Raw genomic sequence first — 16,528 nt, forward strand, 5'->3', positions numbered from 1 at the left:
TGATTGTACTAAATGAGGAGAAGCGTTTGTCAGGAGGCTCACGGCTTCACCTCTTGTGAAGAGAGATTCCTCTGGGGTTTCCTAATTATTTGGCTGGCCATGTAAACTATTCTGGCCTACTCATTTGATTTACACAGACAACAAAACTAATAAGAAACAGAAAGCACAAAACAATACTCAAGACTTGGGTCTACAAGTGACTTTATTGAAGACAGAAACTTGTTCAAAATGCTACTGATTCATCAACTTCAACATGTATCTTGTTTTTAATGTTTTACATTTACAAAACAAGACCAGCGGGGTGAAAAAACAACAGATATCAAAATGCTTCTGTCTTCAAATGAGGTTTACCTCACCACGGTAGCACTCTACGTGGTAATTTCTGTCAAATGATACCACCCGAATAGACTCTGTAGACCCCTGGAAAGAAATCAACGAATGAAGGGAAATTGTTTTGATACTGTCTCAGAAACTAAAGTAACAATTGCTTCTAGGTATTTTCCAGTAATTAAACAATCAATTCAGCTCACCTCAGTCGGCAGTATCGGCCCTCTGCATGCAGCACACAGAGGGGCTCTGACCCTGAAACCACAGACAAGTCTCAGCAAAAGGTCACCGAAACTCAGATGGGAAGTCCCTCTGGGTGTGACCGGGCTCATGTATAGGCTGTCGGGCCGGGTTCGGCTTCTTCTTTTGTCTGGAGTGTGGATTAAGAGGCCTGGGCCTCTATAAGGGACTCACCGGTGGTAGTCGCTGACACAGTAAACCCTGCTGTCTGCGTCTACGCTGAAGGGCTGGCCCTCCAGGCTGCGTCTGCAGACCACACAGCGAAAGCAGGACGGGTGGTAAGACTTCCCACGAGCTTGCAAAACCTGAGGAGGCGAAACCAGCTGTTCTTTAAACAATGTGAGAGCCAGTGGCGCAAAGTAACTAAGTACACTTACTCAAGCACTTGAGTACGCTTTGAGGTAGCTGTGCTTTACTTGAATATTTCTGTTTTCTGCTACTTCATGCTTCAAATCCACTGCATCTCAGCGGGGAAACTACTCTACTACGTTTAGTGTATGCCTTTAGATTATAAAAACTAAATATAATCAATAAATAAATTAGGATGTATTCAAATTGGAGGATGAGAATATTTTATTGAAATTCATGATCTACCTGGCAGTGAAAAACAAAAGTGCTATACCTTTACCAAGTACAACATTAAAGTAATATACATATTAATGCATCGCTAATTATAATACATTATTCTGAAACTTTTGATGCTAATACTTTTGTATTTTTACTGAAGTAGTATTTGAATATAAGACTTTGGGGAGTATTTTCTAAACTGTTGTATTTCTACTTTTACTTGAGTAAAACATGTGAATAATACTTCCACCACTAGAGAGAGCATGCATCACATAATATGTACTCAGAATATGCACATACAGTGAATGAATACATACTCACCATGTCCATGATTAAATACCCACAGCTGCTGCACACTTCTTGGGATGGATGAGCTCCTGAGCACTGCAGGAAATAATACAACAATTGACTGGTTGATTGCTGTACATCTTCAAATTGGATGGAAATCACACGTTTGTGTAATATTTAACTCTGTATGCAGCCGTGCTGAAACATCATATTCTCACCAAGAAATCATCCTCACAGTAGATTCTTCCTGACACCGTATAAAATGGCTTCCCACTGAGCTTTTCGCCTAAACATGAGAACAAAGCACAAGAAGCGAGGTGAACATAAATCCTCAACGTGACATTTTGTTTTCATAAAGATGGAAATACAACTTTAAATTGACTTTCTGGCCTTAGAATACAGTTATTGAGTGACAAGCTCTTAATAAACCACACGCAGAGATGCATTCATCTCCATATTTGCTGACATTGGTCGTGAATATGTGTTATTTTAAAGAGACACAGGAGGGTTTGACCGTCAGTTTTGATATTTTGGATTCCGAACATCCAGCGGCACGTCAGGAGGACTCACTGCAAACGCTGCAGGTGAAACAAGTGCTGTGGAATAAACTCCCCATCGCCTGGCAGGCTCTCCCTTCACCGTACACAGCTTTACTGCAGCTCGTGCAGCTCCCTGAATACACGACAAGGATGAGACGCAGAGAACTGGTTACTGTGAACCCCGATCCCCTCTTCATTCACCAAAAACAGACTGTGCAGACTAACACACACACACACACACACACACACACACACACACACACACACACACACACACACACACACACACACACACACACACAATGAGTAATAATGGTCTTAACCCACAGAGTGCTGGAAGAGATGACCACTGAACAACTATGTCAGAGAGGAAATATTCAGTGTATTCTGTCCTTACCAAAGTAAAGACTGGAGCTATGTCTTGGGTCCATCTTCGCCCCAGTTGTCTCTGCCTGCTGGAGCCCCCAGTACGACTGTCTGGGGGTCTAATTTTATGCACGCGGCAGACAGCTGTAAGGGGAGCTGCTATCAGGGTTCATGGGTGTTGCATTTGGTGCTTTGGGTCTCTCTCAGACCCCCTGACTCCTCAAAGGTAGCTGTCTGAGTGGGTGGCAGCAGACGAGGCCCACTGGTGTCTTTGAGCACAAGTTAGAAACACCGCAAGGGATCAACGGTCTTCATGCACGGCCCGTTTCAGAATAATGAACACGATTGGAGTATACTTACTGATGCATCATTGCAACATGTGCATTTGCTGGTCAATGTGAAGCTAATTTGAATGACTTTATATACTGCTGAGTAGTTTTTCCCCCATATTAATCTATAATATGACATCATACTATTTTGATTCATCAATCTGAATCTGGAAAGTAACCTGTAGCTGAAATGATCAACTAAAATGTATAGTGGAGTAAGAAGGTACAGTATTTCTCTCTGAAATGCCCCAGGGCTGAAGTACAAAGTAAATATTCTTATTTAGACAGCCAGTAAAATTGTACTTGGGTAAATGTCCTTAGTAACTTTCCACCACTGGAAAGAAGTATTCAGATTAAATGACCATTACAAAACTGTGAAAGTACTGCGTTCAAAATATTGCTTACTTAAGTAATAGTACTGCAGTTTTTTTCAGTCAAATGTACCTTAGTATCAAAAGTACAAGTACTCCTTCTGCCAAACAATTATTCATGTTGGTTCAATATTATCACACATTCAATTATTGTTGTTTTTATTGATGCATTTACATAAAAGCAGCTTTGTAATGTTGTTGCTGGTGGAGGGGGAGCTCCTTTTAATGACTTCATTCAGGTTTAGTGCAGTGGTTTCTAGCCTGCGGTGGTCGGGGTTGGTCCAAAGGGTCACAAGATCGTGAGCTGATTATTAGATATCTGCCTTCTGAAACTATCTTTAAAAAGCATACATTGATCTTCTTAAAATTAACTAAAATATATAAACATTGCTTCTCAACCAAAAGTGTCCAAAATCCACGGAGGTCATCGTTTTAAAAAGTGATCATAGTGTTTGCTTTACTGCGATCAACAATCTGTGCATACGTGAAATAAATAATGAATAGGAGGCTGAACCCTCGTCCACCATTAGTCATAAAACCTCCCGTAGATTAGAGCTCGATGCTGCTCACATATCTTACTGCCCTCATGTGGACTATTCAAGAACCTTCATGTTATAACCAATGACCCGGAAATAGCAGTTGAAAACAAATGCTGTCATTCATGCCAAGAGAGCAGAGCGGATTGTAACTGAACAATGTGGTTGTCTGTTTTATATTTTTATCCCTGTTGTAATGGCTCTTTACATGTACACAAGGACTTTTTTTCTTTTTCCTGGTTTCTTCCCCTCAATTTATTCTGTTCTGTAAATAAATGAGACAAAAAGAGAGGAAGCAATGATGTCAAAAATAGGAAGAATTTACTTGGATACCTTCAATGACTGACTAAGCTTTTCACAATCTTGCAACTTGTCCGTCCAAACAATAAACAAGTAACACAATTTACGTCACGCATTCTATACACATTATATCGTCTCCAAATGTGCGTACAGTGCATCACGGTGCTTTCCTGTCAAACTCCCCGAAAGAAACTTTAGCCATGAAACTCTCCGCAGCACATGTTTGGCTGTGGATCTACAGTAACACGGGAGGGGAAGTGTGTGACAGCTGCTGCTTCTTTACTGAGCTCTCTTGTTGAGACACACTGAAGCTGTTTAAATTCACCACAACGCCCACTCTGCATGCTGTCAGACTGGTTCAGCACAAAGACTCAGTGAGATCACTTGTGTTTCATTGTAAAGGTGTGTGTGTGTGTGTGTGTGTGTGTGTGTGTGTGTGTGTGTGTGTGTGTGTGTGTGTGTGTGTGTGTGTGTGTGTGTGTGTGTGTGTGTGTGTTTGGGGGGTGTCAGTGTCTTCATAAATACACAAAAGATTAGGACAAGTGAGAACCTTTATTTACGTATTTAGTTGTTGTTTTTTTAAAGCTCTTTGTACTCCTCCTGTCTTGTTGAGTGTTGGGATTTAGGTTTGGGGTTTAAATGAGAAAAGGTTGTTATAAGACCACATGGGTTAAACCTGAGGCAGAGGGTTATATGATGCATTTTTTTGCATTAACATGTTGGTGACTTTCTTGGGGCTAAAGCTTCCAAAACTGGAAGACAAATGAGTGGTCTTACCTTCAGGTAAGTTTCTGTGCAGGAATGTCTACGTGACGAAGCATGTGGAGGCAGGAGGAGAGCCTCTGCAACATGGGAGTGCTATCACACTGTAGCCCTACTTTCAGACATCAACAGTCAATCATATTGTTATTTTCATCATCATTTCACGGTGGATGGAGAAACAAAATGCTGCTGACCAGACACAACCTGCTTAAAGTTACCTAAGTTACCTAAGTGTCACCAGACATATGACCCCATAGGGGCTGATTTCCCCTATAATACCATCATCCCTTGCATTTTTATTTATCAGTTTGTTGGTGCATAATACCATCAATGCTCTACTTTGAGCTCCGCCTCCACAGCCCTTCCTCTGCCTCATTTTGGGGATACACCGCACGATGCCAACAATCCTTGGCATGTTTGGCTGCGTATAAATAGGGCACCCATTGTGCCACACGGCGAAGGGGACTCACGTCAGGACTCGTGTCCTTATCAGAAGTCAATACTTTGCGTATACGCGCTGCGAGGTTTCGGATCAAGGGTACAACGGCAGGGCCTCGATCCTCCTCACCCCGTCAAGTTTGGACAGGTAGCCTACCTGCGGGCCACGCCCTCCGCCGCGCCGCTGCGCACAGGTAGTAACGCGGAGCAGGAAGTGGCTGTCGCTTGAACGTGAATGAAACATGCAGCTGTGTATTTGAGACAGAAACAGCGCGTTAGAAATCAAACTTTTACAACTTGGTACGTTTTTTTTTTTTTAAACCGGAAAGTTCTCATTGTTCCCCCCAGTGAACATGCGGCTGTGCGCGAGCTGCGCGCTCCTGGGACTCTTGTTTGTGACGGCCTTCGACTCATCAGGTGGGATATTTATCTCTACTAGCAAGACACGTAATGCTCGTTTACTGTTTGCTGGAGCTTTGTTTGCCTGTCCCCCCCAAACTGTATTGCTTTCTGTCAGGCTATAACAAAAAAGAAGGAGTGCGCTAAACATTGTGGCTTCATTTCAGGACTAATTGGGTTAAACGTGCACCTGAGATGAGAGTGCAGGCTGTCTAATGTGATTTAAACGCGGAAACAAATGGCATGAAGTGAGCTGCGTTTAAAGCGTTTAAAGCTGTCAATGCATTGAAAGATAATCGATGACATTAAGTCAACATGTATATGATTGATCGACGCGACAATGGAGATGAGAGGCTGAAGCACATATTCAGTGTGTGACTTCTAGACCTCCATTTTCAAAAGGTTTATGAGGCATTTATGGAGCTTCCTAGAGGCATGAATTCATCATCGCTTCATTAATGATTGACCTGCAATCTGCTGCTAAGCTATGAATCTGGTGGGCGTTTAATCATATTTTTTGTTGGACGTAAACTCAGTGTTTTTTTGCCTACTTACTTTATTCTTTTCGTGTGGAAAAGTCACCAGCAGCATGTATTCTCTTGTATAGTATTTGTGGAAATAGTGTTTGTGTGGTTTTTTTTTTTTAACCCTGTGACATCCTCGACACACCCTTTGTTTACTGTCACAAGAAAGCCTCTGGCCAACTGTTTGAATGCTGCAGTGTTGCTCTGTGATGCCTTCAAGTCCTTGCAAGTTAGAGTTGTGAATTCCTGGTTTCTTCTTGTGTGTGAACTTATGCAGCTTTCCCTCCTGCGTGTTTTAAGAAAACACCTCTTTTCATTCAAACCTTTGCATCATTTCAGTGAGAAGGCAGCCATCATGATTTATCATATGTGTCCTTTATTCCAGACTTATGGGTGGAAGGTTCCATAAATGTATTTGGGATGGTTCCAGTTATATTTAGACTGTTTAAACTTTGTGACACACTAATAATGATGGACTAGAAGAGCATTATGGTGGAGAGACCAGTTCTGATAAGCGACTGGAAGTCTTTAGTAAAATCATCTCATTTGCAAAAGTCAAATGAGAGATGGCTCATCACTATGTGGCCAAATTTGCTATTTTTAATAACATTAAAACAAAATGGGACATGAGACTAGTAGGGCTTTGTGTGCATGATATTGGCGGTAGATAAAATGAGAAGTGTATATTATTGAGGAATCTGTAGAAAGCAGGATACACTGTTTAAGTGTGTGCAGCATGTATATATACATATGGTATATGTTTTTATTTTGTGTGCATATATTGTTTTTTTCAAGGGTTTGCATATTTTGAAAAATCAACAGAATATAAATAAGATAAAAAAGTTCATGCCTAATAGTGATCCAATAGAATTTCGGTGAAAGTATAAAATACTGAGATTTTGAGGCAAATATCAATATTTGGGAATTGACCAAACTACAATGTATCTATCTATATGTGTATGTGTATATATATATATAATGTATGCCACTAGTAACTTTGTCAACAAACGCATACAATCTTGGTGTGGATCCAATAATGTTGTTGTTATTTATGAATTGTGACCAAGAAACATACTAAGATCTAACACTGGAGCCACCGTTGGGACTAAAACGAGGACTAAAGCTAAAAAATAAAGCTCCAATGTAACTTTAAAGCTGCTGATGTGATAGAATCACAGATGTAACGGTATCATCTATCTTTCTATAAAAGGAGAAGTTTGCTTTTGCCACATAAAAGTCGTATATCGCAGACACAGCGGTTCTTTTAAAAAAACTGGTTCCTTGAAATCCTCTCAGCGCTCGGATGACTCACGATAATGTCAAGTCAATTAATTTGCTTTGGTCTGGCACTAAACAACATGTCTGTCGCCACTGTTTGCTCAAGGGTTAACAGCAAACTGCCTGACCGCTTGTGTGTGTGTTCCTTTTGTAGCTTAAATATTACTGAGGTGTTGAATATGTTCCATAAAATTCTTATACAGGAGAGGTGGACCGTGTTCTGCTCACTGAACAAACTGATGTCCACTCGTCTGATTCCTTCCTCTCCTTTTTATCTTCCCTATGCAATCCTAAAGGTCAGAAAAGAGGGTCCGCCCCTGTTTTCGAAGGGGACCTCTCGTATTGTCCGACCAACAGTCCAAACCCCAAAGAGATCCAGTTTACGATCATATTGGACAATAAAAAGCATCCTTGTGTTCAAGAACATTGAAAAAAAAAAATGTTCGTGCTCGAATTGTCAAAATATACTATTCCTAACCACTTTTCCTTGACCTTGATGAAACACATCATGCGGTCAAGGAAAGCTGTTTGGAGAGTTCATGAGGATTTAGGGAAAGACAAAGGCATTCATAGTTTACAATTTGACCAGCGGCGGCGAATGTTATTGACGGCCAAATGGCGTCCCAGCGTGCTCTCAATCAGCTGATGTCCAGTCACAAACAAAACCTTATTTGGCATTAACACAACTTATTTGGCATTGTTTACCATGTTTTAATTTTCTCCTCAACCTAATCAAAGGTCACATCTTTTGATTACTGGTCACAGTTTACTACATATTTGGGCTATTTGCAGCCAACTAACTCCCTGTGATCTGTTCCCTCAGAATGCCTCCAGACGACGGTCCGGCCAGACAAAGGCTCGACAGTGACGGTGTCCACTGTGCTGCCGGTGGATCAATGTGCTGTTTGCACAGTCAGCGGGTTGAACGACACGCTGACGTCCTGCCACGCCTCTCTGCCTCTGGTACCTGAGGAGGAGGTCAAACTGCTGTTCAACTGCTCCCAGCCGGTAGAACAGGCTTTCACTGTGACCATCGCTCGGACCATTGGTGAGTGTACTGGCATCATTGTTTGTATGAGTATAGGTTTACTTTGAACATTTCAAAGGTGTAGGTGTTTTTTTTCATGAGAAACCCATTATTTTTCTGTTAAGGGGTCAACCTTCTTGTTTGCTACCTTGAGATAAGAACCCCAAAACCTTCATCATTCTTGTCCAACCTCCCATAGTACCCTTTGATATATTGCATATTGTTGAGGTGCTGCAATTCATTAAGAATAACTTCAGTGAAATCTGATTTTAAGTCGCATCAAAACATAATACAGAGCTTAAATCACCTGAGCAACTTGTTGTGCCTTTTCAATTTTACTCCAGAGTGCACGAAGGACGCCTGCAGCCCGACAACGGTAGGAACTCAAGCCTCCATCCTCGCACAGTTGAGCAGAACCTTCACCTGGGAGCTGAAGGCACCGGAGAAGACGCTTGTGGGTCTGGACGTCCTTGGAGAGGGGCTGATAGAGACGTCCCAACCGTGCCCTGATGGCTTTCAGTATTCGATGACCACATCCAAAACAAACGCAGAGGGCCGGACTCAGTATTGTCGAGGTGGTTCTGAGACTCGTTTAGAAGCGACCAATGGAGCGTTTGTGTCTCTGCAAGTTAAACCAGAGGCTGTGGTCGAGTCGGTGTTGTTCCAGGCCTCGGCTGTACCTCTGAGTAAGAACAAATTACTATATACAAACTTGCATAGAGATGAGTTGTTGCTAAATATTTACACCCGGTAACTGCAAAGGGTAACCTTTAAAGCTGACATGGCATCTGTCTCTCTCCTTTTTAGAGGGTCGAACAATGGTTGTAACCGTTGATTCAAGCACGACTGTGGTCATCAGCCGGGACCCTGGGGAGCCAGAATGTGAAATTTGCTCTGTCGATGGCTCCACTCGCGACTGCAGCCCCACAGAAAAGACACTGACCAACGTTGAAAAACTCTCGCTGGAGTTCAGCTGCCTGAAACCTCAGGATGTGTACAGCGTGAAGATGGTGAAGAAAATAGGTGAGGACTGTAGATGCTACATGTCAGCGTTTACTTCAGTCACCAGCACCATTTTGGGATTGGTCATCTGGGATTCACTTCATATCAAATTTTCATCTATGGAAGACAGACATGACTTAATCATCACTAATTTGTTTCAATATAAAGGTTTATATAAATGCTGAAATAGATACAGAAATAATTATATCAATATTTTACTTGATAAATAAAATATTGCATAGAATAATTAATAATGAAGACATAATAGTGAAATGCAAAATTGACATTGTTAATTGAGTAAATCATTTCTAAAATCTCTTGTTTATCTCTCCATTTAAAGTTGTATATATTAAATTCAGTGTTTTATTTAATTCAGCATTATTGCACAAAGCCTGTTTTAATTGTGTAAAATTAAAACATTTGAAATTCTTGTCACGCAGAATGTACCCAGAGCTCCTGCACTCCTGCTGCAGGAGAAATCGATCCCGACGTCTTCAAGGACTTCAAGAGATCCCTAACATGGGACATTAGTGTACCAGACAGGACTGTACTAACTCTGGACTTCCCTGGCGGATTAAAGGAGATGTCTGGAGCAGAAAAATGCCAAGATGGCCCCCAGTACTCGGTGAGCACAACTAACAGGGAAGGAAAGATTAAAACTACCAGCTACTGTACGGGCGGGACAGTGTCTCGTCATCTGGATCTGCTCAGAGCGACGACTATGACTGCAGAGGTTCCCAAAGGAAGTGAAGTGGACTCATTCACCGCCAAAGCAGCTCCAAGAGGTAAGTTATCCGTGTCCAAGTAGCTATTTATTTACAGAACATTACATGCACTACATCAAAGATGTATTCCAAAAAACAGATGCTATGTCCTTTGAAACAACTTGTCATAATGGTGTAAGACTCTTTCTATGGGCACAGTTGTGTGACCGAAGCTTTTGGTTTTAATTTTACTGTATTTGACACGATCATGTTGAGAGTATAATTTATATAGAGAACCCACTGCAAATAGTATTTTAGGGATTTAAAAATACCATTTTGCTTTAGCATGTATTTAATCATGAACAACTTATTTAAAACTTTTGACTGGCACTGGATGAAAGGTACAAGACCACCGAAGTTATTCCAGTTCATCCTCAAGGGGACAGGCCTCTGTGGGCCACATATCATGGGGAAATGACTTTGATCAATGTCTCATTTGACCACTTTTCTTTTCCCCCTAGGTGGCAGAATGATGTCCGTGATGCCCGATCCTAGCACCATCATTACCATCAGCAGGGTGACCAGCGAGCCAGACTGCAGCGTGTGCGTGAACGAGGAGCCCAAACAGAAATGTGAACCGTCATGGCTCTCCCTGAAAGATTCCAGAAACACCACAGTAGAGTTCACCTGTCCTCAACCTCAGGAGGTTTTCACCGTGGAGATCAACAGAGACATTGGTAGGAAGATACAAATAAGTAAATAAATAAGCATGTGGTATTGACTTTTTCTTCAAGTTAAATGTAGTCCTGTTAGGTGTCTTTATGTTGTCACTTTTCATGAAAATCACACCCAGCTTGAGACAGTTTGTTTCTAATTTCACCTTTTTTGTTTATTTGTCTTATGGAAATATGACATTAAGTACTCGGTCATTTTTGAAACTATGAATTTGCAGTTCAAATGAAACCCATTGACGCTCTTATTTTGTTGTAGATTGGAGAATACTCTTCTAAATCACATTATTTCCTGCTTCAGATGATTCCTCTTAATTCTTTTGACTTGTTTTTGTGCTTTAATGATTCAGTTGTTTGTGTCCTTGTCGACACAAAACTCTTTTGTAAAACACTAAATTGCTTCATATGCTCTTCTCCACGAATCCCAGACTGCCAAGAGGGCACCTGCCCTAGAAACATCGTGCAGGCCGAGTCCTCACTGTTCCCAGACTTCAACCGGACCTTCACCTGGGATCTGAGAGTTGTCTCCACTCGGACCTTCCAACTGGACTTCCCAGAACCGGGAATGCGACAGATTCCCAACGAGGAGACCTGTCCAGATGAGCACACATACTCCATTGTTACCTATCTGCGCTCGGGGCCAGCAACCATTGGTACCTTTTGCAAAGGAGGAACTGTGACCGCCATTCTGGCTCTCTACAAGGGCCGACTATCTCTGCAGGTGCCTGGCGACAGGAAGCTGGAGCCAGTTGACTTCAAACTCAGCGTTGGACCTGAGACCGACAGTAAGCTAGAAAATACTTTTCTTTGTTTCTGTGTCAAACATCGTGCAACAAGACATCTTCTGCTTCACAATACTCTCTGCGTGTTTCTCCCCAGTAATTGCCATTGTGAAGGTCAACCTTCCACGAGGTGTGTCCAACACAGACTTCATCACGGCCAACTATCCCCGCGATTTCCCTGACGACGAGCAGATGCAGTGGGACTTCACGGTGCCCGGCATGCACAACTACACGGTGCATTTTAGCGATCACACGGCTCCAGAGTGCCTCAGGAACGAGGTGGAGGTGGAGTACCAGAAAGAGAAAAAGAAGGTGACCAAACTGACTCTGACGGATTCTCAGCCGCAGCACAAGCAGGGCAACTTCAACATGGTGCTGAGGAACTGTCAAACCAACAGGACGCTACAGGGCCTCACCTTGAACTACAGAGTCTCTGTAATGAGGAGTGGACATCCAGGTACAGTGTTTAGACTTAAAGTCTGACGTTATGCAGTACATGCACGAATGTAACCAGATAAACCAATTTCCTTGTTTTTGTTTTGTAAAAAACAAACAAGCAAAGTGCCAAATGTCATTTTTCAGTTGCTGTTTGGAGTTTAGGAAACTGGTTAAAACTTTTTTTTCATGCAGCAGACTGAATATTGAAAACATTTCTTCGATAATTTTAGGATGTTTAGTTTCTGAGTTTTTCAAAACGGGTATATATTTATTGAATTATCCAAAGCTTAGCTCTGCGACTTCAGTGCACTGGTAATACATGAGATTCACAAAGTGGGGCTAAAAGAGTCCAAAATGCACGACTCATCATTTTTTTACTTATAGAAACAAATTTGGCTCAGATCAGACTTGTTGCTTGTCCATCAGCCTGGGTTCTGCAAAATTATAATAACACTGAGTATTAAATGCAGAAGTTTTGTTTTCACATTATTTCTGATACAATATTGTCACAATAAAAGCTGAGATGAAGACTTAATTTCCTACCACTATGTTGTATTTCTGTCTAGTCCTGTGTGCGGTGGATCTCACCGGACAACAAGGAGTGTCGCTGCAGATGGAGAAAGTCGGTTCTGATCCCTACTGTGAGATGAGCGTTAACTCTAAGGTCGAAAAGAAGATAAACGTGGCTGCAGGCACGAAGGCCGGACTGTCCTTCCTCGACTGTCCAAATGAAGACGTGCGCCTGACTGCCAGTAAAGTTATTGGTAAGATGGTTTCATTTTGCATGCCCATGAAATGTTTGTAGCTTTTTGTTAAATATTTTTTGAGGTCATAGTCTATTACAGTCTCCTGGTTAATTAAATAAATATTAAGGTAAAAGTACAAAGTCTATTTCAGTCTTAAAGGAGTAGTTTGGCTTTCTTGCCGAGAGTTAGATGAGAAGCTTAATACCTCTCATGTCTGTACAGTAAACATGACGCGAGAGTTAGGAGACAGTTAGCTTAGCTTAGCATAAAGACTGGAAACAAAGGGAAACGGAAAGCTTGGCTCTGTCCAACGTTAACAAGTTACCGTTGTATTTGTTGCTGGCTGATCCTTTAGTTGGAAACTTAATATTCTCATTTCGTGCCTGTTATTTTTGTTCTTAATAACAGAGTGCCAAAATGTGACGTCCTGCTCTGCGACTCAGCTCACTGTGCCCAAACTGGACTCCTGTCTACCGATGCCCCTCCACAGCTTCACCTGGCACCTCAAAATCCCTCAGGACGGCACCGTGGACCTGATGTCACCTACAGGGAGTCTCCGACAGTCCCTGCCCGGCCACGAGTGCAATCGATCCGTTTCCCTGCATGTGGCAGAGGGCGACGGGTTTTCTGTTGGAGATTTCTGCCTCACCGGAATGATCCAGAAAGTTCAGGTGCACGCAAACGTCTCCGTCACAGCAACAGTCCCGGATTTCAGCAAGACCAGGGAGCCTTTCCTCAACGTCAGCTTCAGTCAGGAGATCTCAGGTAAAACATGGATATGCTGCGGGGCTGCGGCTAATTATCATTTAATTGTACTCATTATTTTCTTGACTGATCTATTGAATAATTCTGTCTGCAAAATGGTCATCATATAGACTTAAAGCTTAAGGTTATATTAACGGTTTTGTCTGACCTACAATACAAAACCCAATAATATATTAACCAATACTCAGAGAATGTTTGGTATTTGTAGTAGTTTTCAGCTCTATTATGATTCCCTTTCAATTATAAAATTCAGAGTTTTCATACCACAAGATTTGATTAATAATTATGAAAATAATTGCTTGTTGCAGCCATGGTAATAACATCTGTATCTGCATCCTCACATTGTCATGCAGCTGTATGCTGTGGTTCGCCACTGTTTAACATGTTCAAATAGAGCACATTATTATACTTTTTAATTCCACACTGACACACCTATTTCATCCCTTCTTTTTTTTTTAGAGACCATTATTTATAGAGTCAGCCCAGTGGAGTCGTCTCTGACCCTGCTGGCCACCCCCAACTGGCCCTTGGGTATGCGGGCTTCGTCCACCGTCTCCTGGATCGTCACCGTACCGAGCCAGTACGAGGCGCACATGCAGTTTGTCAACCTCTCCCAACCCAAATGCTTGGACCGGCACACCGCCATCAAGGTGAGGATGCTGGGGGACGAGGAGGAGATGATCAGCCGCAGGGAGGACGAGGACGCGGAGGACAAGTTGACAGTGCCACGTAGTTTTTATCTCAACATGTCCAACTGTATACCAGAGGAGGGCCACTTTGGTGCAATGACCAACATCGTTCTGCAGAAGAAGAGCAGTAAGCAACCAGGACTAATGTACAAACAACAATACTAACTAAAGCAAGAGATTTAACTCTATCACGCCTTCTTGTTTCCTCTGCAGATCTCCTGGCCATCCTCCTCGGGATAGCGGGAGCTCTTTTGCTGTTGCTCATAGTGCTGGCTGTTGTGTGCTTCGTCACAAAGTGAGTCCACCTGCAGCAGAACTATGTCAACATCTGGGCTGGTGTTTAGCAAACCGTTGATCTTCAGCAAATTATAAAAGTCACAAGGCTACAATTTTACTCCGACTGATTTGTAGATTAATATTACGGACAAGCATAAAGGTGGCACTGATTTAGTTCGCAATCGCTTTCCGAGCATCTCATGTGCTTATTGTGGTAATAAATTATCCTCTTTTTTTGTTATTTGTCTGACGCACCTCATCGATCAGCGGTGAAGTTTTCCCTTCAGTTCCTTGTTTGATTTTTCTTTTGTTTCCAATTCAACAGTTTCCTTTTATCCATCCCTATTTATACATTTAACTAATACAAATATATTGAATTGTTAATTTCACAGGGTGTTTCACACTGGAGATTTAAGTTTTTCACAAATATAATCAACTTAAAAAACCATCACAAATGTATTGTTTTTTTAATCTGTTGATGTGAATGTTAGTTTGTTTTGAAATAATGTACAATATAGTAAATGTTGAGTTTGCCTATTCCTTTTAAGTAAGATGCTTGTTAAATGTATTTCATTCATTCAGCAAAGAACTTTTCTTACTCCGAAGTTGGCTCTTTAGTATCGGAGTCTTGAAATTATCAGACAAGTTGAGAATTTACTTTAATGTACTTTAATAATATTGTTCGTTAGATAACCGATACATTTTTTGTTTGTCAAGACTTTTGTTGACTTATTGTTTGTGGTCTGCCTTCATCCTCTCAAACAGGAAAAGGAAAAAAGACAAACTAGCCAAGGAGGCATCCATCTACATTGGCAAAGGAAACATCTTCCGCCCAAGTGACCGGCACTTCAGCAAGACTCGGTCTGACAACGACTCCCACGTCTACGACTCCATAGATGAGACGATGATGTACGGCCACCTGCTGGGTGACTCCAGCTACGCCGACAGTATGCCGGACCACTTCAACGGCGTGCCGGTGGACACTTACAACACATTCACAGGCCCCACTGCTGCAACGCTGCCTGTCATCAAAGAACCGGACAATGAGCCCGAGCTGGAACGGTTCCAGACGTTCCTGGACCCGTCCGAGACTTTCAGCTTGACCCGTCCGCGCACTCCAATCGACCGGCAGGACAGCCTCGGCTTCCAGGACCGCAGGATGTTGGACAATGAACTGTACACGTTCAAGAGCACGGGGGGTATGAACACGATCCGGCTGTCCGGAGTTGACATGGAGCCACAGTCGCCGACTATAACGGAGGACTCCTTGTAGTGTGTCAGGACTGTAGCTGCACGATGGGCCGCTGTTACTGAATTCCCTTTGCAGCACCGAGTATCTCCAGACGGTACTCATGTGAACTTCTGAGCCTCGATCACACTCAGGGAATCTGAGATCGACGAGCTCCCGAATGTGATGTGGGCGTTATGTTTTCTTTGGTGTATTATCACCTTAAAAAAAAAAAGAATCTCGTACGTGCTTGGCACACAAGGGGAGGTTTCAGTTGGTTGCAGCCTCACCGCTAGATGTCGCCAAATCCTACACACTGCACCTTTTTTATTTTAATTCTAATTCTTTTTTTTTTAAAGGAAGTTTGGGAAATGCCTTTCTGCTTTTTTGCAGAGAGTTCAATGAGAAGATCGATTCTATTCTCGCCGTTGTCTTGTAAATAAGAAGTTACATCTCATTAGCGTAGCATAAAGACTGGAAACAGAGAGCCTGGCTCTGTCTACAGGTAACAGAATCCACCCACTAGGACCTCTAAATCTCATACGTACTTAAACGTATTAAAAAAAACAAGCTTTAATGTATGAATTATTAGTGAGCTGGCTATATCTTACCGTACAAACATGAGTACCAATCTTCTCTAACTCGTCCAGAAAGCAACAACGAAAATACTGAACTGTTCTATTTGTTATTGCTTTCATTAAATCTTTGCCCATGTGGAGACTATTCAGGAGCAGGGACTGTAAAAAAGTGGTCCTCTGGTCCTTGTTTTAAGTGGTTTTATATTGTTTACTTGTTTTTAAAGAGATTTGTGTTTTCCTTACCTGTAAAAACATTAAAAAAAAATTAAATTTACAATAAATTCCAAGAAAGTTATGG

At 42.0% G+C, this 16,528-nt stretch overlaps 2 protein-coding genes across 2 annotated transcripts; one reads left to right on the forward strand and one right to left on the reverse strand.

Annotated features, from left to right (window-relative positions):
* Window positions 1–207: 207 nt before the first annotated feature.
* On the reverse strand, window positions 208–1,702 carry limd1b (LIM domains containing 1b). Its single transcript, XM_079232302.1, has 5 exons — window positions 1,641–1,702; window positions 1,456–1,518; window positions 742–872; window positions 531–582; window positions 208–420 (listed from the first exon to the last, which is right to left on the reverse strand). The coding sequence occupies exons 2-5, from the start codon at window positions 1,462–1,464 to the stop codon at window positions 337–339; spliced, it is 276 nt and encodes a 91-aa protein (XP_079088428.1). The 5' UTR covers window positions 1,465–1,518; window positions 1,641–1,702; the 3' UTR covers window positions 208–336.
* Window positions 1,703–5,416: 3,714 nt separating this feature from the next.
* On the forward strand, window positions 5,417–16,524 carry cdcp1b (CUB domain containing protein 1b; the record flags this gene model as incomplete). The annotated part of the gene is made up of 13 exons (XM_079231473.1): window positions 5,417–5,480; window positions 8,088–8,312; window positions 8,636–8,977; window positions 9,099–9,314; window positions 9,734–10,078; window positions 10,519–10,734; window positions 11,157–11,513; window positions 11,608–11,967; window positions 12,515–12,712; window positions 13,103–13,459; window positions 13,919–14,275; window positions 14,362–14,443; window positions 15,190–16,524. 13 exons carry the CDS (start codon window positions 5,417–5,419, stop codon window positions 15,695–15,697), a joined length of 3,627 nt encoding a protein of 1,208 aa, XP_079087599.1. The 3' UTR covers window positions 15,698–16,524.
* Window positions 16,525–16,528: the final 4 nt, after the last annotated feature.

Source organism: Taurulus bubalis (assembly GCF_910589615.1).
Source record: "Taurulus bubalis genome assembly, chromosome: 16".
Taxonomy (NCBI): domain Eukaryota; kingdom Metazoa; phylum Chordata; class Actinopteri; order Perciformes; family Cottidae; genus Taurulus; species Taurulus bubalis.